A 25,861-nucleotide genomic window follows, 5' to 3' on the forward strand; every position below is an offset into this window, starting at 1 on the left:
TTTTTGTAACTTTTACTCTGCTAGCACTACAGAAAAACTGTTAATGTACTATACATTATCTGGTTTATAAAAATAAGTGTTTTAAGGAAGAGACACATAATAGGCCACACATAAGAACACGTGGGAATGGCAGATGAGGGCCTGAAACTAGGCATGGGTGAATATATGAGCAAGGATTAGTCATCTGTTAATGATATATTTTGTTTCAGAGTAATGAATAGTTTTCTTTATTTCTATGCTTCTCATACATCAATTCTTTTCCATCCAATAGATGCAAATTTACAAAGCTTAAACAACACCAATAATGGTATACATCCACTACTACATTGCCCATTGTTAGCATATCCTAGAGTGAATATTAAATAGTATATTTGCACATATTTTCCAGTTTCTAGACAGGGCATTTTTCACCTTTTTGTTCCTCAAACTGTAGATCATTGGATTCAGCATGGGTATTGCTGCTAACCACTTCAGTATTCTTGCCTTGAGAACCCCATGAACAGTATGAAAAAGCAAAATGATAGGATACTGAAAGAGAAACTCCCCAGGTCAGTAGGTGCCCAATATGCTACTGGAGATCAGTGGAGAAATAATTCCAGAAAGAATGAAGGGATGGAGCCAAAGCAAAAAGAATACCCAGCTGCGGATATGACTGGTGATAGAAGGAAAGGCCGATGCTGTAAAGAGCAATATTGCATACGAACCTGGAATGTTAGGTCCATGAATCAAGCCAAATTGGAAGTGGTCAAACAAGAGATGGCAAGAGTGAATGTTGACATTCTAGGAATCAGCGAACTGAAATGGGCTGGAATGGGTGAATTTAACTCAGATGACCATTATATCTATTACTGTGGGCAGGAATCCCTCAGAAGAAATGGAGTAGCCATCATGGTCAACAAAAGAGTCTGAAATACAGTACTTGGATGCAATCTCAAAAACAACAGAATAATCTCTGTTCGTTTCAAAGGCAAACCATTCAATATCACAGTAATCCAATTCTATGCCAAAACCAGTAACGCTGAAGAAGCTGATGTTGAATGGTTCTATGAAGACCTATAAGACCTTTTAGAACTAACACCCAAAAAAGATGTCCTTTTCATTATAGGGGACTGGAATGCAAAAGTAGGAAGTCAAGAAACACCTGGAGTAACAGGCAAATTTGGCCTTGGAATACGGAATGAAGCAGGGCAAAGACTAATAGAGTTTTGCCAAGAAAATGCACTGGTCACAGCAAACACCCTCTTCCAACAACACAAGAGAAGACTCTATACATGGACATGACCAGATGGTCAACACTGAAATAAAAGTGATTATATTCTTTGCAGCCAAAGATGGACAGGCTCTACACAGTCAGCAAAAATAACCAGGAGCTGACTGTGGCTCAGACCATGAACTCCTTATTGTCAAATTCAGACTTAAATTGAAGAAAGTATGGAAAACCACTAGACCATTCAGGTATGACCTAATCAAACCCCTTATGATTATACAGTGGAAGTGACAAATAGATTTAAGGGCCTAGATCTGATAGATAGAGTGCCTCATGAACTATGGAATGAGGTTCGTGACATTGTACAGGAGACAGGGATCAAGACCATCACCATGGAAAAGAAATGCAAAAAAGCAAAATGGCTGTCTGGGGAGGCCTTACAAATAGCTGTGAAAAGAAGAGAAGCGAAAAGCAAAGGAGAAAAGGAAAGATATAAACATCTGAATGCAGACTTCCAAAGAATAGCAAGAAGAGATAAGAAAGCCTTCTTCAGAGATCAATGCAAAGAAATAGAGGAAAACAACAGAATGGGAAAGACTAGAGATCTCTTCAAGAAAATCAGAGATACCAAAGGAACATTTCATGCAAAGATGGGCTCGATAAAGGACAGAAATGGTATGGACCTAACAGAAGCAGGAGATATTAAGAAGAAATGGAAAGAATACACAGAAGAACTGTACAAAAAAGATCTTCATGACCCAGATAATCACGATGTTGTGATCACTCACCTAGAGTCAGACATCCTGGAATGTGAAGTCAAGTGGGCCCTAGAAAGCATCACTACAAACAAAGCTAGTGGAGGTGCTGGAATTCCAATTGAGCTATTCCAAATCCTGAAAGATGATGCTGTGAAAGTGCTGCACTCAATATACCAGCAAGTTTGGAAAACTCAGCAGTAGCCACAGGACCGGAAAAAGGTCAGTTTTCATTCCAATCCAAAAGAAAGGCAATGCCAAAGAATGCTCAAACTACCGCACAATTGCACTCATCTCACATGCTAGTAAAGTAATGCTCAAAATTCTCCAACCAGGCTTCAGCAATATATGAACTGTGAACTTCCTGATGTTCAAGCTGGTTTTAGAAAAGGCAGAGGAACCAGAGATCAATTTCTAACATCCGCTGGATCATGGAAAAAGCAAGAGAGTTCCAGAGAAACATCTATTTCTGCTTTATTGACTATTCCAAAGCCTTTGACTGTGTGGATCACAATAAATTGTGGAAAATTCTTCAAGAGATGGGAATACCAGACCACCTGATCTGCCTCTTGAGAAATTTGTATGCAGTCCAGGAAGCAACATTTAGAACTGGACATGGAACAACAGACTGGTTCCAAATAGGAAAAGGAGTACGTCAAGGCTGTATATTGTCACCCTGCTTATTTAACTTATATGCAGAGTACATCATGAGAAACGCTGGACTGGAAGAAACACAAGCTGAAATCAAGATTGCCAGGAGAAATCTCAATAACCTCTGATATGCTGATGACACCACCCTTATGGCAGAAAGTGAAGAGGAACTAAAAAGCCTCTTGATGAAAGTGAAAGTGGAGAGTGAAAACGTTGGCTTAAAGCTCAACATTCAGAAAACGAATTTCATTGCATACAGTCCCATCACTTCATGGGAAATAGATGGGGAAACAGTGGAAACAGTGCCAGACTTTATTTTTCTGTGCTCCAAAATCACTACAGATGGTGACTGCAGCCATGAAATTAAAAGATGCTTACTCCTTGGAAGGAAAGTTATGACCAATCTAGATACATATTGAAAAGCAAAGATATTACTTTGCCAACAAAGGTCCGTCTAGTCAAGGCTATGGTTTTTCCTGTGATCATGTATGGATGTGAGAGTTGGACTGTGAAGAAGGCTGAGCGCCGAAGAATTGATGCTTTTGAACTGTGGTGTTGGAGAAGACTCTTGAGAGTCCCTTGGACTGCAAGGAAATCCAACCAGTCCATTGTGAAGGAGATCAGCCCTGGGTGTTCTTTGGAAGGAATGATGCTAAAGCTGAAACTCCAGTACTTTGGCCACCTCATGCGAAGTGTTGACTCATTGGAAAAGACTCTGATGCTGGGAGGGATTGGGGGCAAGAGGAGATGGGGACGACAGAGGATGAGATGGCTGGATGGCATCACTGACTCAATGGACATGAGTCTGAGTGAACTCCGGGAGTTGGTGATGTACAGGGAGGCCTGGCGTGCTGTGATTCATGGGGTCACCAAGAGTTGGACACGACTGAGCAACTGATGTGATCTGATCTGATTGCTGCTAATTCACTTCAGTCATGTCCGACTCTCTGTGACCCCACAGACGGCAGTCTACCAGGCTCCCCCGTCCCTGAGATTTTCCAGGGAAGAACACTGGAGTGGGTTGCCTTTTCCTTCTCCAATTCATGAAAGTGAAAAGTGAAAGTGAAATCACTCAGTCGTGTCCGACCCTCAGGGACCCCTTGGATTGCAGCCTACCAGGCTCCTCCGTCCATAGGATTTTCCAGGCAACAGTAGTGGAGTGGGGGGTGCCTTTGCCTTCTCTCAGCATAGGTATTAATAAAGTATAAAATAAAGATGTCATTTTATAAGTATCAAAGGAATCACTGGATTGGGGCTGCATGTTCATTAAGAAGAGAATACCATAGAATATGACTGTCACTGTCAAATGAGATCCACAGGTGGAGAAAGCCTTGTGTCTGCTTTTCGCCGAGTTCATCCTTAAGATGGCAACAAGGATCAAGATATAGGACACGAGAACTATCAGAAGAGATGAAACCAAATTAAAAATCGAAAAGATCAGAATTATCCATTTAATTTCACATGTGTCTGAATAGAGCAGAGATATCAAGGGCAGACTATCACAATAGAAATGCTTAATGACATCATGACCACAAAATGACAAAATAAAAACTTTTATGATGGTTAGCAGAGACAAAAAGAGGCTGTATATATAGGGAATGGCCACTAGTGTGTGACATAACCTTTGTGACATGATGCTTGTATAGAGCAGAGGGTTACAGATGGCCACATAGGAGACTTAGGCCATAGCAGACAGAATGAAAATTTCACTGGTGATAAACCTACTGAAGAAAGAGAGTTGGGTATCTCACCAATGATAAGAGATTGTATGCTGATCTATGGCAAAATTTACTAGCATTTTGGGTCCTACAGCTGTTGAGTAACCAAGATCAATAAAAGCCAGATGCCTCTTGAGAAATTTGTATGCAGGTCAGGAAGCAACAGATAGAACTGGACATGGAAAAACAGACTGGTTCCAAATAGGAAAAGGAGTATGTCAAGGCTGTATATTGTCACCCTGTTTATTTAACTTATATGCAGAGTACATCATGAGAAACGCTGGACTGGAAGAAACACAAGCTGGAATCAAGATTGCCAGGAGAAATATCAATAACCTCCGATATGCAGATGACACCACCCTTATGGCAGAAAGTGAAGAGGAACTAAAAAGCCTCTTGATGAAAGTGAAAGTGGAGAGTGAAAAAGTTGGCTTAAAGCTCAACATTCAGACAATGAAGATCATGACATCCAGTCCCACCACTTCATGGGAAATAGATGGGGAAACAGTGGAAACAGTTTCAGACTTTGTTTTTCTGGGCTCCAAAATGACTACAGACGGTGACTGCAGCCATGAAATTAAAAGATGCTTACTCCTTGGAAGGAAAGTTATGACCAACCTAGATAGCATATTCAAAAGCAGAGACATTACTTTGCCAACAAAGGTTTGTCTAGTCAAGGCTATGGTTTTTCCTATGGTCATGTATGGATGTGAGAGTTGGACTGTGAAGAAGGCTGAGCACGGAAGAATTGATGCTTTTGAACTGTGGTGTTGGAGAAGACTCTTGAGAGTCCCTTCGACTGCAAGGAGATCCAACCAGTCCATTCTGAAGGAGATCAGTCCTGCATGCTCTTTGGAAGGAATGATGCTAAAGCTGAAACTCCAGTACTTTGGCCACCTCATGCAAAGAATTGACTCATTGGAAAAGACTCTGATGCTTGGAGGGATTGGGGGCAGGAGGAGAAGGGGATGACAAAGGATGAGATGGCTGGATGGCATCACTGACTCAATGGACGTGAGTCTGAGTGAACTCCGGGAGTTGGTGATGGACAGGGAGGCCTGGTGTGCTGCGATTCATGGGGTCGCCAAGAGTCCGACATGACTGAGCGACTGATCTGATCTGATCTGATCTGATGAGGAAAAAGTACAGGGGTGTGTGTAGCCTGGAGTCTATCATGGTGAGAATGATCAAGCCTAGGTTACCCCCCACTGAGACCATGTAAACAATGAGGAAGAGTCCAAACAAAGGCGCCTGTAGCTCAGGGAGATCGGTGATTCCTACAAGGATGAATTCATTCAGAATCGTCAGATTGTGTTTGTCCAGCCAGGCCATTCGGGAAGCATAAACTGGGAATAAATATAAAAATAATGATTAACCTTCATGAGCTATGATGAGATTATCATTGTAATAAGTGGTTACAATCTTAAATCTTAAATCTTATGTTTATGGTTTGTTAATTTAATTGGCAGCTCAGTTTTCTCTCTCCCAAGTCACTTAGCTCCTGACAGGTGTCTTAGACATGACACATAAACAGTACAAAAAACCAAAAATAAATAATTTGACTTTATATAAATGAAAGTTAAAACAAACTTTTGTCTGTCAAAGGACATTCTCAAAGTATTAAAAAACATGATCCTCACAATGGAAAAAGTTGGGAATCATATGTCTGATGTGTCTAATACATTGAATATACAAAACACTTTTATAATTCAACAATAGAAAAAACACCCAAATTAAAAGCAGACAAAGGATGTGAACAGAAATTTCTCGCAGGAGATATACAAATGGCCAAAAATCACCTGAAAGATGTACAAAACACCATGGACAAGGGTGAACATGGACCTTCACTATGCACACCAAGGACAGAGGTTAGAGAAGCTGAATCATTTCTAGTCCTTCTCCCCCACCCCCTCTGCTGGTGCCACCAACTATACCTTTCAACAGTAAATGCATGACAGTAAATGTAATCTACAAAGAGAGATCAACAATATACATTTAAATGCATATAGTTAAACATCAAAGTAATTTTTTGAGAGAGAATAAAGTGAGTTTTGGAAAGAGGTACTAAATAAATAAAGAATGAAAAATAACCTTAATTCTAAGAAAAATATACATTCTGGCTTAATAATTTTGAAAGGACTGTCCTGTGCGTAAATCTGTATCTGTACAGATTTTCTTTTTCATTCCAATCTCCATTAGATGTGCAGTTAGTCATTGAAGGGATGCTTTGACAGCCTCAAAGATTTGTAGGTGGGAGGGAGTGAGAGTCCTCTAATCAGAATTAGATATTATGGGGTGATAAGTCACAATGTAGTGAAATGGATGCTTTAATATTTTATTTTGACCTCACCTCTAGCAAAAAATAAAAAATGATGACTTTCAAATGGCATTGATCCTTGCAATATATGGATAAATCTGGGAAACTCATGTCTTAGAAGCAGATAAATTACAAGGACTATAAACACATTGATATAATGCCTTTAATTCAGATATAGTTGGAAAACACTGTGAGAATCTGTCATTATTTGGTGTTAAATTTTTGAAATAAATTCCATTTATATCAAATCTATATCATATTTATATACCATTTTATATCATATGATATCAAATATCATATTTCATATCTTCATTAAGAGTCCAAGTATAATCATGAAAATCTTAAAAGGTGGAGTTTCTTAATAATATTAACTCCCTTTCCAAGGGTTACATTTTTTTTTTTCACTATTCAAAGAGGACTAGCCTATAGTATCAAACTAAATGTGTAGCTTTCATCAAAAAATATAATAAAGATGTTTGCTGTTGTTCAGTCACCCATTGTGACAGACTCTTTGCAAGCCCATGGACTGCAGCATGCCAGGCCTCCCTGTCCTTCACCATCTCCCAAAGTTTACTCAAGATTATGTCCATTGCATCAGTGATGCCATGCAGCCATCTCTCATCTTCCAATGCCCTCTTCTTCTGCCCTCAATCTTTTCCAGCATCAGGGACTTTTCCATTGAGTCATCTGTATGCATCAGATGACTGAAATACTGAAGCTTCAGCTTCAGCATCAGTCCTTACAATGAGTATTTAGTTGATTTCCCTTAAGATTGAGTGGCTTGATCTCCTTGCTCTCCAAGGGACTCTCAGGAGTCTTCTCTAGCACCACAGTTCTAAGGCCTCAATTCTTTGGTGTTTTGTCTTCTTTACGATTCAGCTCTTACAACCATACATGAACACTGGGAAGACCATAGCCTTGACTATATGGACCTTTGTTGGCAGAGTTATGTCTCTGCTTTTCAACACACTATCTCGGTTTCTCATAGCTTTCCTGCTAAGAAGCAATCATCTTCTGATTTCATGGCTGCAGTCACCATCCACAGTGATCTTAGAGCCCAAGAAGAGGAAATATTTCACCACATCCACCTTTTCCCCTTCTATTTGCCATGTACAATATTACGGACCTCCGCCCATAGTTCTTCAGGAACATTGTTTACTAGATCTAATGCCTTGAATCTATTAGTTATCTCCCCTGTGTATTTACAGAGGATTTGATTTAAGTCATACCTTAAAAATGAACATTCAGAAAACTAAGATCATGGCATCTGGTCCCATCACTTTATGGCAAATAGATAGGGAAACAATGGAAACAGTGAGAGACTTAATTTGCGGGGAGGCGGGGGCTCCAAAATCACTGCAGATGGTGACCGTGGCCATGAAATTAAAAGACTCTTGCTTCTTGGAAGAAAAGTTATGACCAACCTAGACAGCATGTTAGAAAGCAGAGACATCACTTTGCCAACAAAGGTCCATCTAGTCAAAGCTATGGTTTTTCCAGTAGTCATGTATGGATATGAGAGTTGGACTATAAAGAAAGCTGAGCACGGAAGAATTGATGCTTTTGAACTGTGGTGTTGGAGAAGACACTTGAGAGTCTCTTGAACTGCAAGGAGATCCAACCAGTCCATCCTAAAGGAAATCAGTCCTGAATATTCATTGAAAGGATTGATGCTGAAGCTGAAACTCCAATACTTTGGCCACCTGATGCAAAGAACTGACTGACTGGAGAAGACCCTGCTTCTGGGAAAGATTGAAGGCAGGAGGAGAAGGGGATGACAGAGGATGACATGGATGGCATCACCAACTTGATGAACATGAGCTTGAGCAAGCTCCAGGAGTTGGTAATGGACAAGAAGCCCTGGCGTGCTGCAATCCATGGGGTTGCAGAGAGTCAGAGATGACTTAGGGACTGAACTGAACTGATACCTGGCTGGCCTAGTGGTTTCCCCCACTTTCTTTAGTTTAAGCCTGAATTTTTCTATGAGAGATGATGATCTGAGTCACAGTCGGTTCCAGGTCTTGCTTTTGCTAACTGTAAACAGCTTCTCCATCTTTGGCTCCAAAGAATGTAATCGATTCTAACACCAAAAAGAAAAAAAAAAAAAAAAAAAAGAGGTTCTACTCATCATTGGGAATTAAATGCAAAAACAGTAAGTCAAAAGAACCTGGAGTAACAGGCAAATTTGGCTTCAAAGAATAAAATGAAGAAGGCTACTCTACAAAAATAGTCTACAAAATAATAACTATTTTTGTATGCTGACATTATAGCCATCAACCTGGTAAAATTCACTTCTTATTTCTAATATTTTAGCTTGAAATTTATTTTTTGGATTTTTAATTAACACATATCCATTTGAGAATAACTGCCATTTTATTTCTGTTTCTCCAAGCTTAAAAATGTTTGTTTCATAATTTGACAGAAATTTGAGATGGCAGCAACCATAAAAGGGATATGGCTAATGTTTCATTAAGGCAAATATTTTTGATGTATCGATCATTTCTGTACTCGCCAGCAAAAGAACACTAACTGCCATCTTCTACTTAGCCAGTATGATGGGTACTAGTATTTAAATGTTATGTAACACACACACACACACACACACACAATTTTATTAAAAGACACAAGAATGTCTTTAAAAAATATTTAATGATGGATATAGTTAAAAAAAAAAAAGGCTTCCCTTCAATTAAAACATAAACACTTGGCAAAGTGAGAACAGTGATCTGGACTTGAGTCTCTTGCACTGAAACTTGAGGTTAAACCAAAGTTGACACCAGAAGAATGATCACAACTTGAACATCTACAGTTGACACCAGAAAAACCATTTCTAGTTTGCATGATTTTCACACATTACTGCTTTTGAGTAATTTGTCACAGAAAATAAACAGTTGTCCATAATCTAATTTATCATGCATGCCTTCTATATTTACTTTTAGATAGGAATTTTGCAGAGATTTTTCCACATCCTATGCAGAGCACCTTTTACTTCCTTGTTCCTCAAGCTGTAGATCATAGGGTTCAGCATGGGTATGACCAAAGTGAAAAATACAGAGGCCATTTTGTCAGTATCAAAAGAGTGGCTGGACTTGGGCTGCATATACATAAAGGCTAGAGTGGCATATAGTACAGCCACCACTATCAGATGAGAGCCACAGGTGCAGAAAGCCTTCTGCCTGCCCTGTGCAGTGTTCATTTTTAGGATGGCCTTAAGGATCAGTATGTAAGATACAAGCACTATCAGAAAAGATGAAACCAAATTAAACATGGAACAGATCAGTATGAACAGCTCGATTTCCCATGTGCTTGAGCACAGCAAAGTTAGCAAGGGGAGACTGTCACAGTAGAAATGACTGATGATGTTATAGCCACAGAAGGATGAAATAAATATCTTGATGGTAGTTATTAGAGAAACAGAGGCACTGTAAACATAGGGGACTGTGACCAGCACCCAGCATACTCTTGGTGACATAACTACTGTGTAGAGCAGAGGGTTGCAGATGGCCACATAACGGTCATAGGCCATTGCTGACAGGATGAAAAGTTCACTGATGATGAACAAGATGAAGAAAGTCAGCTGCGTAGCACACCAATGATAGGAGATTGTGTTTTGATCAGCTACGAAATTTACCAGCATTTTGGGTCCCACAGATGTGGAATAGCCAAGATCGATGAAAGCCAGGTTTCTGAGAAAGAAGTACATGGGTGTCTGTAGCTTGGAGTCCACCTTGGTGAGAATGACCATGCCCAAGTTTCCCACCACCGACACTGCATAGATGGTGAGGAACAGCACAAAGAAGGGAGCCTGCAGCTCAGGCCGGTCTGTGATTCCTGTGAGGATGAATTCACCAGGCACTGTTTGATTTTGTTTGTCCATCCAGGCCATCAAGGGAAATAACTGTGGGGAGAGCCGTAAGAATAGACGTTGGGGTTCAGAAGATACCATCTGATAAAAGTTTAGTATGCAAAGCCATTATGTGTAAGATGAATCTAATTATTTTCAATGGAGTGATTTAAAACAAGACTCACCTCTATCACTGAACCTGGAACCAAATTTAGAAACTATTATAAGGTAAGATGGACTTTGCTGGTGGATCAGCGATACAGAATCTGCCTGCAATGCAGGAGAGGTGGTTTGATCCTGGAAGATCCCCTGGAGAAGGAAATGGCAACCCACTCCACTCTCCTTGCCTGGGAAATCCCATGGACAGAGGAGCCTGGCAGACTACAGTCTATGTAGTTGCAAAGAGTCAGACACAACTAAACCACCACCACCACCATCATAACCTAACATATATAATAGTCATTTTACTTTTTGTGTCATGTACTGATTCTCATTACAAAATATACACAGTCCCTTTATGGCTCTGTTAACAAACTATCATTATAAACATTTGGCCAGAGTGGAAAACCTGATTTTCTTTAATATAAATTTATTTATTTTAATTGGAGATTAATTACTTTACAATATTGTATTGGTTTTGCCATACATCAACATGAATCTGCCACGGGTGTACAAGTGTTCCCCATCCTGAACCCCCCTCCCTCCTCCCTCCCCATACCATCCCTCTGGGTCATCATTTTTCAGTTGAAATACATATAATTGGTTTTAAAAAAGTATCAAATTTTAGAAACAGTCATAATACAAAGTAACAGTACTTACTTTCTTACCCTTGGAACTTCAGTCCCAGTCTCTGAAGAAAACTATTACTAACTTATTTAATAGACTTGATTTACTTTTCTTTAGTGTAACTCCACATAGTCAAACATTATTTTCATTCCAATATCCGTTTTGTAAAAAATTGTACTAAATTGATTATCTCCATAGAAAATGGTAAAATTGAATCTTTAGCTCATCTGTATAAAAATTATTCACAGACTGCTCAAGAACTTGGTATTAAAAGAAAAATTTTAAACTCATGGTGCTGAAACTGAAGCTCCAATATTTTGGCCACCTGATGCAAAAAGCCAACTCATCGGGAAAGACCCTGATGCTGGGAAGGATTGAAGGCCAAAAGAGAAGGGGGAGCAAAAGATAAGGTGGTTAGATGGCATCACCTACTCAATGTAGGTGAATCTGAGCAAACTATGGGAGACAGTGAAGGACAGAGGAGCCTTGCTACCATCCTTGGGGCTGCAAAGACTAGAACATGACTTAGGGACTGAGCAACAGCAAGTTAAAAGCTAGAACTTCTGGATGTCACTAAGCAAATAGAAATTTCAAGAAAATCAGAATATAAATTTGCTTAATTTGGAAGATTAAATCTGCCTCATACAATTCATACTTTCTAAAAATCTATTCACAATATTAACAAATTATTTACAAAAAAGGTAAAAAACAAACATTCATTAGCAGCAACCAAACAAGAAAGAGGGAAAAATCTATGGCCTTTAGCTACAAGAGTTATACTCAAGGAAAAGAATTTTTCCCCAGAAGTTTGTGTATTCTGGCAAACCTTTTCATCCAAATTATGTTGTACTTTACAAATCCTTGGAGTTCTGAAAGCCAACTGAGTTGATTCTTTTTTTTATTTTATTTTTTAACTTTACAATATTGTATTGGTTTTGCCATATATCAACATGAATCCACCACAGGTATACACGTGCTCCCCATCCTGAACCCTCCTCCCTCCTCCCTCCCCGTACCATCAAATTACCTTTATTAAGGCAGTTTGAGATAAAGTCCTATGGTATTGAGAACAAGACAATCTTTTAATTCATGGGCATGTTTATGGCTTGGAGGAGTTTGGCTTCCTAACTGTGAAACTGACACTCAGCCTTATGTGTCTGGGTCTTCATGTGATGGATTAAAGAGCAGGATGGTTTATTTGCGGTTAGAGGGCTCCTTGGATATAATCAGAGGAATATTCACTTCTCTACGTAACAACAAGCTCTCATATTACTATTATCATTATATACTTTCATCTGATTCTCCCCACATCAGCTCTACCCAAGCATCAAAGCACCAACTGGGAAAAAAAAAAAAAAAAAGAAAAATGGGAAAATTGAGCAATAAGACTTATTCTTCTCTGATAGAAGCACAAACTTCAGAGTTTCTCCAGGACTTGGGGAATGAATGTATGTAAAACCCATTAATTATTATCTTATGCAAACTCAAACACCCAGTCTTAGCTATGTATTCTAAAATTTTGCAAACAGTCTCAACTGAGATACATGGGTTGGTGAGATTGAGAATATTCTCTTTCAAAGGGCAGACAAAAAAACTAAGGAGGATAAAAAAGAAGAAGAATCTTGAATGGGTCTTAAAGTAGGTCAGGGTCAGCAGTCTTTAGGTGAGTTAACATTGGCAGAAATATTTACACACATTAATTTAAAAGTATAAAAGAACAACAATACTTTCTCATTTAATACAGCTAATAAGGCCAAAAGTCCTTATCTTCCCTTACCTTATTTTGTAAAATGCACCATATTTTCTTAATCAGGGAGCACTAACTCTGCCATTATGTAGCATTAGTGAAGGGCATAAAATCACTCTAAATCTTTTCCAATTACATCTTTGGAATTTGACAAATAGTGCACTTGGCAAATCCTCCTTAGCAAACGCCAAAATTTTCTAACTTAAGATGCCCAGTATTATACTTACCAAATGTGGGATTCAGTGCTGATCACTAGAGCACTATTATGTGGCTTTTTATAATCCATGAAGATTATTTAAAACTGTATCACTTCATTATAATGATATCCCATGATGCTAGATTCTTAAACATGCAGAAATTCTTTGAGCTGAGTAACACAGTTTTTTAACTTGTGCTATATACCTGGGAGCTGTGGAGAGGTGTAGGGAGGCCTTCTGCCCTCTTTTTCTCATCCTTCAAAAAATAATTCCTCCTATTCAATTCCAATGTGTGCAGTTTGTAACACAAAACACAAGAGATCAAGAAGAAAGCTTCTCTTAAGGCATTTAGATTAATGAGAGTGAAAAGGCAATACCCTAGCCTAGATTATGAAGTGTTTAAGGTGTGGCAAATTCACAAATGCTAAAACTATAATGCATGCACTAGATTAAGAAATCTTCCAAAGATTGATATTTCTTGTCTCTTATTGGTATTGATTTTAGACCCAGTTTTGCTCCACTATATGTATAATGCTTCCAAGCCTTCAGCCTCATTATCTATATAAAATTAGATTTGATACAAAGGTGATAGGGTCAAAGACATCCTATCATGGTGGTGTGGAGGACATAGTACTCAGAGTCAAAAAGTCTATTTTGGAAACCAGGGAAGAGCAAAAGTCTCCTTCCTGTTGCATGGGTTTGAAAGGGCCAAGTCAGTGTAGCCTACACACACATGTTAGCAGAATTTACTGACATCTGTGTGAGGAGAGAATACCTGCAAACAGGAAAGAATAAATTGACAGCTTCATCTCTGTATAGGAGCTGGTTTTTCCTGAATGCCTCTAGAGACAAAGGGCAGAAGAGGTTGGCCTTTTTGGGATCCCAAGGCCCTTCTGCCTGTGGGTGTGTTGGCGGCCGGTGAAGGAACTGTGACTTTGGAGGCAAATTCTAAAGATGTAGATGTGATTCCTCAGCATAATATTGATGAAGAATGACCCAGAGAAGGAGTGAAAGAGGAACCAATGGCAGCTTCTCAGAAAATGTTTTTAAAAGTTTATTCTGTATTATTTTGCCTTTTCCATCAACTTACTACTGCAAATATCACTGTAGCAGACACAGCTGTCTTCCATGCTTTGTGTTTGAGGTCACCTCTGAATTGACCTGGGCTTCTCTGTTGGCTCAGACCGTAAAGAATCTGCTTGCAATTCGGGAGACCCTGGGTCGATCCTGGATGGGGAGATGCCCTGGAGAAGGGAATGGCAGTGCACTCCAGTATTCATACCTGGAGAATTCCATGGAGAGAGGAGTCTGGTGAGTTATAATCCATGGGGTTGCAAAGAGTCAGACATGATTGCTTGACTGACACTGTCTTTTTCTTTCTGACTTGACCTGCTGCTACTGCTGCTGCTTCTGCTAAGTTGCTTCAGTTGTGTCTGACTCTGTGCAACCCCACAGACAGCAGCCCACTAGGCTCCTCTGTCCCCGGGATTCTCCAGGCAAGAATACTGGAGTGGGTTGCCATTTCCTTCTCCAAGACATGAAAGTGAAAAGTGAAAGTGAAGTCGCTCAGTCGTGCCCGACTCCCAGTGACCCCATGGACTGCAGCCCTTCAAGCCAAGATAGATTGTTTTCTGACATGCTGGTTGCTTTCCATCTCTAGTGTTTGACTTCATTTCTTAAGGGCAAAGGGATCTTGCTTGGACCCCACCCACAGCAGTTTGTAAGGGCCTGAGATCTAATGTGTTAAGAGACATATTAAACTAATAAGTGACAGGACTCAATGGATAAAAACTCAAGCTTTTCTAGCCCTCTTTAATGCAGGAAGCTAAACTATCTTAAGTAATTGAAATTTAGTTGCATGCAGCAGTAATTTTTCTTTATTGCATATTTTGTTAGCTGTCTCCCTAATCAGGGGAGTCTCACATTCCTTATCTGTCAGGGAACGTTTAATTTTAAGGAATCCTATATGTTGTCTTCCGTTTCTCAAGGGCCTTCTGTTCCTTATCAGTGCCTGGAAAACAGGAATGAGCAGGCCTGCACGCATCTCTCAGGACTGAGGTCATGAGATGGAATGCATACGTGAATTCCTTTCAGTAACATTTTACTTTTCTGTAAAACTACTTAGTCATGTTCCTATTTCCAACACATGGGTTGTCTTCTGGCCCTGAGATGATTGTTATTCCCCTAGTTACTGTGGTTATGCATTTGGTTTTGGTGTTTTTGATCAACTTTATTTTTCTGCCTAAATCTTCCTTGTATAACAATATATAAGCTCACGCTGCCATGATTAAAGCAACCTTGTTCCACTAGAGACTTGGGTCCCCCGCGTCCTTCTTTTCTTCGCCTTCTTTTCATCGACTCCTGTCCCCAGGTTCCGGTCTGTCAAGAAGACCATAACACTTATCCCTTATTTTTGCTTCCTAAAATCCTCTACCAAGTAAACATTAAAAGTCCAGCTCCTTACCTCAGAGCCTTCTTTTGAAATTTACACTCTGACCAACACTGTCTCTTATATGATATTAACAGACAGAGGCAACAAATATATATATAGCACAAATAAAACTCTATGGAGCCATGATAATGATAACAATGTGTTATTGTATAACTGAAAGTTCTATCAGAAACTGTTACCATCTGAGGCATAGACGGTCCTTTAGTATCAAAAACTCTGGCCTGCAATCAGTATCTTTGCATTAACAGCATTTTATGTGGAGGTTTCAAGAAATACCTACACTCCCTTCAGAATGTTTATGGTTTTAGAATCCCAGTATAGAGTTAATAACAAATAGAAGAAAAGGTTGTTTACTATTTGCAAAGAATACAATAAAAGAGTAGTAAAATACATAATTTCTCCATAAATCAGTTATGACAAGAGAGTATTAATATTCACGACTAATGTATTGGGTCTGGCACAGTGCCTAAATTCATCCATAATTTTAAACTGAAGACAGAAATCAAGAATTGTCACTGGAGCTAATCTAGTAATCAGCCATCCACTCACCAAAAACAAGGAATGCCTTCTTGTTCTGCCATGTGGTTAGTAGTCTGACTGAGTCAGAAGAATTTATGAATGTTCCTCCCCTTTGAGACAGTCTCTTAGGAATCGGAGTGCAATTTCTTGATTATTCCCAAAGCATCTAAGAACATGAAATGAAGCCACTATAGTCTTGGTTAATTATTTTTGATTTCCCTATTGAGAAAACACTCTTTTAAATGCAATTCACATGCTTTTTTATTATTAATTTTATTGCACTCACTCAAATATCTGGATTTCCATTTATCATTTCTTGGATAAATCCTTTAATCACCCATAAATTACTTCAATATTCAGTATTTTCCACCTTGGCTTCTGCCCAAGTTTTATGTCTGAGGATAAAGACAAAACTCTGTAAACATGTCCTCAGTTCAGTTTAGTTCAGTCACTCAGTCCTGTCCGACTCTTTGTGATCCCATGAATCACAGCACACCAGGCCTCCCTGTCCATCACCATCTCCCAGAGTTCACTCAAACTCACATCCATTGAGTCAGTGATGCCATCCAGCCACCTCATCCTCTGCCGTCCCCTTTTCTTCCTGCCCCCAATCCATCCCAGCATCAGAGTATTTTCCAATGAGTCAACTCTTTGCATGAGGTGGCCAAAGTACTGCAGTTTCAGCTTTAGCATCATTCCTTCCAAAGAACACCCAGGACTGATCTCCTTCAGAATGGACTGGTTGGATCTCCTTGTAGTCCAAGGGACTCTCAAGAGTCTTCTCCAACACCACAGTTCAAAAGCATCAATTCTTCGGTGCTCAGCTTTCTTCACAGTCCAACTCTCACATCCATACATGACCACAGGAAAAACCATAGCCTTGACTAGACAGACCTTTGCTGGCAAAGTAATGTCTCTGCTTTTGAATATGCTATCTAGGTTGGTCATAACTTTTCTTCCAAGGAGTAAGCATCTTTTAATTTCATGGCTGCAGTCACTATCTGCAGTGATTTTGAAGACCAAAAAAAAAATAAATAAATAAATAAATAAAGTCTGACACTGTTTCCCCATCAAATTTCCCCATTCAAAACAAGTTTGAACTGTTTCCCCATCTATTTCCCATGAAGTGATGGGACCATATGCCGTGATCTTTGTTTTCTGAATGTTGAGCTTTAAGCCGACTTTTTCGCTCTCCTCTTTCACTCTCATCAAGAGGCTTTTTAGTTCCTCTTCACTTTCTGCCATAAGGGTTGTGTCATCTGCATATCTGAGGTTATTGATATTTCTCCCGGCAATCTTGATCCCAGCTTGTGTTTCTTCCAGTCCAGCGTTTCTCATGATGTACTCTGCATATAAGTTAAATAAGCAGGGTGACAAAATACAGCCTTGATGTACTCCATTTCCTATTTGGAACCAGTCTGTTGTTCCATGTCCAGTTCTGACTATTGCTTCCTGACCTGCATATAGGTTTCTCAAGAGGTAGGTCTTTCAGAATTTTCCAGTTTATTGTGATCCACACAGTCAAAGGCTTTGGCATTGTCAATAAAGCAGAAATAGATATTTTTTCCGGTACTCTCTTGCTTTTTTGATGATCCAGCAGATGTTGGCAATTTGATCTCTGGTTCCTCTGCCTTTTCTAAAACCAGCTTGAACATCTGGAAGTTCATGGTTCACATATTGCTAAAGCCTGGCTTGGAGAATTTTGAGCATTACTTCACTAGCATGTGAGATGAGTGCAACTGTGCAGTAGTTTGAGCATTCTTTGGCATTGCCTTTCTTTGGGATTGGAATGAAAACTGATCTTTTCCAGTCCTGTGGCCACTGCTGAATTTTCAAAATTGGCTGGCATATTGAGTGTAGCACTTTCACAGCATCATCTTTCAGGATTTGAAAGAGCTCAACTGTAATTCCATCACCTCCACTAGCTTTGTTTGTAGTGATGCTTTCTAAGGCCCACTTAACGTCACATTCCAGGATGTCTGGCTCTAGGTCAGTGATCACACCATTGTGATTATCTTGGTCGTGAAGATTTTTTTTGTACCATTCTTCTGTGTATTCTTGCCAACTCTTCTTTGGTTCTAAAGACTCGGAAGGAATACAAATTGTGAATGTATATGTAACTCATTTTTCATTTTTAAGGGACTAAATTGAGTTAATCACACCATAATTCTGTATCCTATAATCCTCTTCAATCCTCATTTCCCATTCCCACCCCAGTTCTCCTTCCTCATACATGCACCTTCTTTATGAGAGCTGCTATATGCTCTTCAAAAGAAATAAAGCTGTATAATGTAAATATAATATACATTTTAATGTGCACTCGTGTTATCATTCGGAGAAGGCGATGGCACCCAGTCCAGTACTCTTGCCTGAAAAATCCCATGTATGGAGGAGCCTGGTAGGCTGCAGTTCATGGGGTTGCGAAGAGTTGGACATGACTGAGCGACCTCACTTTCACTTTTCACTTTCATGCATTGGAGAAGGAAATGGCAGCCCACACCAGTGTTCTTGCCTGGAGAATCCCAGGGACGGGGGAGCCTGGTGGGCTGCCGTCTGTGGGGTCGCACAGAGTCGGACACGACTGAAGCGAATTAGTAGCAGCAGCACCATCAGCAGCATGTTGTCATTTAACTTGCTTTGATGCCTAAAGAGTCTCATTCAACTCTGCATTTTTGAAGCACATTCATTTTACTGTGTGTGTGGTGGAGAGGGTGGGGTGTTAATTGCTCAGTCGTGTCCAATTCTTTGCAACTCTAGTAATCTTGCCTAGAAAATTCCACAGACAGAGGAGCCTGGTGGGCTTCCGTTTTAGTGAGTGAGTAAGTGAGTGAAGTCACTCAGTCATGTCCAGCTCTTTGCGACCACATGCACTGTAGTCTACCAGGCTCCTCCATCCATGGGATTTTCCAGGCAATAGTACTGGAGTGGGTTGCCTTTTCCTTCTTCAGGGACCATTTTAGTACAAACACACTATTATTTCTCTCTATTCTGTTTTGTAAAATTACTATAACCTGGGTCTCCTTTAGTTTGAAATGTTTGCTTCCATAGTATTGGGATTCAGCTAGTTACCAACTCTGGAATTTTATCTGTGTCACTACAGTTAATGACTTTATGTGTGTGGTCCCCACAGATCCATGAATGAACTTTCTATGATATATTGGGTTAGTCAAAAAGTTTGTTTGCTTTTTTCCCATAAAATGACTCTAATAGCATTTATTTATCTTTAATTTCATTTGAAACAATTTAGATAGATTGTATCAAAACAGCTGTCATATCAACATGCATTATGATCCAGCAATCCCACTGCTGGGCATACACACTGAGGAAACCAGAAGGGAAAGAGACACGAGTACCCCAATGTTCATCGCAGCACTGTTTATAATAGCCAGGACATGGAAGCAACCTAGATGTCCATCAGCAGATGAATGGATAAGAAAGCTGTGGTACATATACACAATGGAGCATTACTCAGCCATTAAAAAGAATACATTTGAATCAGTTCTAATGAGGTGGATGAAACTGGAGCCTATTATACAGAGTGAAGTAAGCCAGAAAGAAAAACACCAATACAGTATACTAACGCATATATATGGAATTTAGAAAGATGGTAACAATAACCCTGTGTATGAGACAGCAAAAGAGACACTGATGTATAGAACAGTCTTATGGACTCTGAGAGAGAGGGAGAGGGTGGGAAGATTTGGGAGAATGGCATTGAAACATGTAAAATATCATGTATGAAACGAGTTGCCAGTCCAGGTTCGATGCACGATACTGGATGCTTGGGGCTGGTGCACTGGGACGATACAGAGGGCTGGTATGGGGAGGGAGGAGGGAGGAGGGTTCAGGATGGGGAACACATGTATACCTGTGGTGGATTCATTTTGATATTTGGCAAAACTAATACAATTATGTAAAGTTTAAAAAATAAAATAAAATTAAAAAAAAAACTAAAAAAAAAAATTATTAAAACTGGTGAATGTTTGTATAGCCATTTTAATATCAAAGATGGAAACAAAAAGCAACATTTTGGCATATTATGCTTTATTATTTCAAGAAAGATAAAAGCACAACTGAAACCCTCAAAAAAGATTTTTGCAGTTTATGGAGAAGGTGCTGTGACTGATCAAATGTGTCAAAAATGATTTGCCAAGTTTTGTGCTAGAGATTTCTTGCTGGACAATGCTCCACCATTGGGTGGACCAGTTGAAGTTGATAGTTATCAACTCGAGACATTGAGAACAATCAACATTATACCACGTGGGAGATAGCTGACATACTCAAAATATCCAAATCAAGCACTGAACATCTTTTGCACCAGCCCGATTATATTAATCACTTTGATGTTTGGTTTCCACATAAGTTAAATGAAAAAAAACCTTCATGATCATATTTCCACAAGCTATTCTCTCCTTAAACATAATAAAAACATTTTGTTTTAAAAAAAAATGTGGTGGGTGATGAAAAATGGATACTGTACACTATTGAGGAATGGAAGAAATCACAGTGCAAGTGAAATGAACCACCATCAACCACACCAAAGGCTGTTCTTCATTCAAAGATGATGTTGTGTATATGGTGGGATTATCAGGGAGTCCTCTATTATGAGTTCTTTCTGGAAAACCAGATAATTAATTCCAACACATACTGCTCTCAATTATATCATCTAAAAGCAACACGTGATGAGAACCATCCAGAATAGTTACAGAAAACATTTAATCTTCCATCAGGATAACGTAAAGCCACATATTTCTTTGATGACCAGGCAAAAACTGTTACAGCTTGGCTGGGAAATTCTGATTCAACCACTGTATTCACCAGATATTGTACCTTCAGGTTTCCATTTATTCTGCTCTTTATAAGATTCTCATAATGGAAAACATTTTCAATTCCCTGGAAGACTATAAAAGGCACCTGGAACAGGTCTTTGCTCAAAAAAAAAAAAAAAAAAAAAGACAAAAGTTGTTGGGAAGATGGAAATATGAAGCTACCTAAAAAGTGGCAGAAGGAAGTAGAATGAAATGGTGAATACATTGTTCAATGATGTTCTTGGACAAAATTAAAAATATTTCTTGTACTTGCACTTAAAAACTGAGGAAACTTTTTGACCAACTCAATATCTCCTGGAGTGAGTCCCTGATAAGAGAAATACAAGCAAAATTAATTTATTTAAATTAATATGAATCTATGCCAAGATTTATCAATATACATTATATCATCACTACACAATATTTTATACTTTGGACATCGAACATATGAATATGTACAATTTGTTCACATGATAAGGGACTGTAAAAAATAATTAAACCAGATTCAAATTTTTAGAGCCAAAATTGCTTTCTTAATACATTATTTTTTTAAAATAATCATCCAAATGATTTGGAATAGAATGATATACTAAGCACTATCCATGCCAACTAATACAGATAACACATATTTTAAAATAGTTTCAATATTCAAATGTCTATGATAGTGATAAGACTGCCAATTTTGAATAATGCTGAAGAAATAATCATTGAAGTGACACAAAATCTGCCACATATATCCTGTAGCAGAAATTGATCATCAAATCGTTTTTGTTTTCATTTTGACCACTTCTACCTATATATCCAATTTTTAGTTCAGCCTACTTATATTTTGAATGATATCTTTGAATGGACTTTTTCATTTCCATAGAAGTGGCTTATGGAAACAGCCCTTTGGAAAGTAGAGATGCAGGTATGACAATGTAGACAAATGGAGTCAATTGTTGTGGACTTCCAGGGTGGGAGCAGTAGCTGCTCAAACTAAACTTACCCATAATAGCTCATAAAGTATTCTTTTTTCAATCATTAGTAACCTCTTCTGACCAAGAGACAAGCAAATCTTCACTGAAAACCTTAAAACTCAAGTTTGCTTTTAAATGAAAAAGAAAAGAAAAGAAAAAAAAAAACATAAGTGGGACCAGTTTCTATTATCTTTTTGGTTATTGAACTAGAAACATCTTTTAAACCTGAGTATTTTGATACATATGTAAAATAATGGAGATACCTGATCACAGTCCTTCAAAACAAAAGGCATTACGAGAAAATGGCAGGGCCTTTTAGTAGGTTTTTGGTTTTAAATTTGTAAAATGGCATTTGCTATTCTGAATTTGGGAAATTTGAATGGCTTTTCTTATTTTCATGATCTTGAAAGGATTTATTTATGACCTCCACCTCCAAGATTAACACACTTGCAGTGCTTTCTGCCTAGGGCATCCTTATATTACAGAGCTGGGCTCATACTTACTGTCTCTATTGCAGCTACAGAATGAGAGGTCCTTCTGGTTGCTGTTTCAAGTCTTTCCTAACTTCCAACGGTATTCCCAAACCTTGGGAGATGGAAGGGAGGTTCAGGAGTGAGGGGCCATATGTTCACCTGTGGTCGATTCAGTGACATATGGCAGGAACCAACACAATATTGTAAAGCAATTATCCTCCAATGGAAATGTTAAAGCAAAAAAGAAATTTGCCAATGTGATTAAGTAAAGGGCCTTATGTGAGTGAGTCAAAAGTAGTCACAGGGAGAGAAAGATGCAAAAGTAGGAAGCAGAGGAGATGTGTCAGTGAAATCAGAGGTTAGAATGATGGCTTTGTTGGATGGAAGGTGAACGCCAGGCAAGGTATGTGGAACCTGCAGGAGCTGGGAGAGGCAAGGAGACAGATTGAACCCTATTTGGGTTCTGAAAGGAATACAATCTTCTGATACCTTGATTTTAGGTCTGGATGACTCATTGTGAAGTTCTGACCTCCAAAATTATGGGACAAGAAGCTCACATTGTTTCAAGCTTCTAAATTGGTGATGATTTATTATAGCACTGTTCAGAAGCTAATACAAGTGACAACATAATTATTTTAGAAAATACATATATGTCAACCAAATTAAGAAGTAAGAAACACTACAGTTTTCATTCTTAACTTCATTTCAGTTCAGTTTCTCAGTCATGTCCAACACCCTGTGACCCCATGCACTGTAGCACGCCAGGCCTGTCTGTCACCAGCTCCTGGACCTTGCTCAAACTCATGTCCATTGAATCAGTGATGTCATCCAACCATCTCATCCTCTGCTGTCCCCTTCTCTTCCTGCCTTCAATCTTTCCCAACATCCCTTTTCAATGAGTCAACTTTGCATTAGGTGGCCAAAGTATTGGAGCTTCAGCTTCAGCATCAGTTCTTCCAATGAATACTCAGGACAGATTTCCTTAACTTAAATTCCTAACTTAAGTTAATTAAATAGGTTGCAGATAATTGGTAGAAATACAAGTGTGAGTTTAGTCCTGTTGATCTATTTCTGTTGACCTAACCAGACTCAGAGAGAATTGTTTTCTGCTATAAAGTAAACTTCTCTGATTGCAAGTACCTAGGTTGATGAAGCTAAATAAAACCGTAATAAAAGAAAACAAACATTCCCTATGGACTTTTATATAATTATAAATAATAAAATATAAAATTCTAAAGGCTAATGGTACCAAGTTATTACTGGCTTTGTCCCTGAGAACCAGATATATACATTATATACTACAACTTTTCTGTCTTCAAATAATCTACTTATTTGTGAGTAAAGTTGAAAATTAACTCATGAACTTGACTCTCACTAAAAGAAGTATTTGCTGTTATGATTTTATAACCAAAACTTTTTAATATGAGTCTATGTTAGGAAAAACAATTATATACTTTATATTTGAATGAACATTGATATTTTGCTTTACGTATGAAACATAAAGGATGAAAAAATAGAATAAAGTTTCATATGTATTTTTAGTCAGTTTTGCCAAATGTCCTATTTTCATGTATATCTAAGCATTCTGTATTCAACATTAATTTTCCTGTACAAACTTATTTTTTTCAAATTTATTTTAAATGCAAATTAACAATTGGTTGAAAAGCTGATGGGTAAATACTACAAAAAATTATGAAACTTTTAGTAGTTGAAGAAAAGATATTTGTGACAAAGAAGATAATCTAACTCATAGTAAACATCCAAAAAAAAATTCCTACAGTCATTCATTTTTATCTTCCATATTTAGAAATTCTGAAAACCTTGTATATACTTATATTTTATTTTTTAAAGTATTTATTTTCAAATAATTTTGTATTATTTATATTAATATATTTTTGCAGTCACTTAATGCATTTTGTATGGAAAATTTAGTATTTAAAGATGAGATTAAAAGGATTCAGATTTTTCCTTAAAATTAGCGGAATTTTATTTATTGCTTTGTCACTTAGCAAAATTTTCAGGAACAAATAAAACCTTTAACTGGAGATAGTTGCAGTTTTAAATTTACACTGATTTGAATGACTGACATGAGTTATCCAGGAATCTGTTCAATGCATCCTTCATGTCCTTGTTCCTCAGGCTGTAAATAAGGGGGTTCAGCATTGGGATCACCAGGGTATAGAAGACCGATGCCATCTTATCAGTATCTAATGAGTGGTTGGTCCTTGGCTGCAAATACATGAAGAGAAGCGTCCCATAGAACACAGTGACAGCCATCATGTGAGAAGCACAGGTGGAAAACGCTTTTTGTCGCCCTTCTGAAGAACGTATCCTCAAAATGGCAAGGATGATGTTGAAGTATGATGTTAGAACAATAATCATAGAGAAAAACAAATTGGTCCCTGAAAAGGTAAACACTGCTGTTTCTGGAATGTAGGTATCAGAACAGGACAATGCTAACAAAGGGACATTATCACAGTAAAAATGGTTGATCACATTGGACGAACAGTATGACACGGAAAACACACAGGAAGAGACCGTCAGTGCTGTGGTCAGACTGTAGATGTAAATAAGGGCCGCCAGGAGAAGGCACATCCGTGGAGAAACCACCACCCGGTAGAGCAGGGGGCTGCAAATAGCCACATAGCGGTCATAGGCCATGGCAGCCAGCACGAAAATCTCAGCCACAATAAAAACTAAGAATCCACCTAGTTGAACTGCACATCCATAATAAGATATGGTTTTCTTTGTAACCAAGAAGTTAACCAACATTTTGGGGGCAATGACAGAAGAATTGCCCAAATTGATGATAGCCAAGTGCTTGAGGAAAAAGTACATGGGGGTCTGAAGCTGAGAGTCCACGCTGGTGAGGATGACGATTCCCAGGTTCCCTGCCAGGGTCAGTCCATAGACGATCAGGAACACACAAAAAAAGGGAATCTGGAATTCTGGACGGTCTGAGACTCCCATTAGAATGAATTCAGTCACATGAGTGTGATTCCCTGGAGCCATATATTTTGCTGATTTCCTCTTTTAATGGGGAAAATGGAAAGAGAATAACAGAGGATAAAATCATGTTTTTTTCTGTCAGATTGTTAAAGGTTTCATTTAAAATCAGTTTACTTCTGTTCAAAAACAGTCAAAAGTCTCAGATCTTCCTTGTTTTCCTATCTTTTCACAAAATTCAGGTATACTAACTCTGCAGAGACCCGTTTCAGGATCTTATAACTATTTGACCAAAATATGAATGTATTATTCACTGCAGGATATGGTTTATATTGAATAAATGCACATTATTATATTATGCTATTACATGTATTCATATTAATATTATTAATCATATTACACATATTTAATGAATATTTAATTAATACATACTTAATACACATGCACTTGCCTCTGTGTAGGTATTTCCAGTGATTAACAAA

General features: G+C 38.5%; 2 protein-coding genes and 1 pseudogene across 2 annotated transcripts; all 3 read right to left on the bottom strand.

The window, feature by feature from the left end:
* Window positions 1–336: 336 nt before the first annotated feature.
* On the bottom strand, window positions 337–5,663 carry LOC102391553 (annotated as a pseudogene).
* A 3,697-nt stretch (window positions 5,664–9,360) lies between these two features.
* On the bottom strand, window positions 9,361–10,534 carry LOC112579408 (olfactory receptor 8K3-like). The gene has a single exon (XM_025265847.3). The coding sequence runs from the start codon at window positions 10,532–10,534 to the stop codon at window positions 9,584–9,586; it is 951 nt and encodes a 316-aa protein (XP_025121632.3). The 3' UTR covers window positions 9,361–9,583.
* A 13,834-nt stretch (window positions 10,535–24,368) lies between these two features.
* On the bottom strand, window positions 24,369–25,445 carry LOC102393181 (olfactory receptor 8J2-like). The gene has a single exon (XM_025265848.3). The coding sequence runs from the start codon at window positions 25,443–25,445 to the stop codon at window positions 24,498–24,500; it is 948 nt and encodes a 315-aa protein (XP_025121633.2). The 3' UTR covers window positions 24,369–24,497.
* Window positions 25,446–25,861: the final 416 nt, after the last annotated feature.

The sequence above is a fragment of the Bubalus bubalis genome, chromosome 16, assembly GCF_019923935.1.
Source record: "Bubalus bubalis isolate 160015118507 breed Murrah chromosome 16, NDDB_SH_1, whole genome shotgun sequence".
NCBI classification, from domain to species: Eukaryota; Metazoa; Chordata; class Mammalia; order Artiodactyla; family Bovidae; genus Bubalus; species Bubalus bubalis.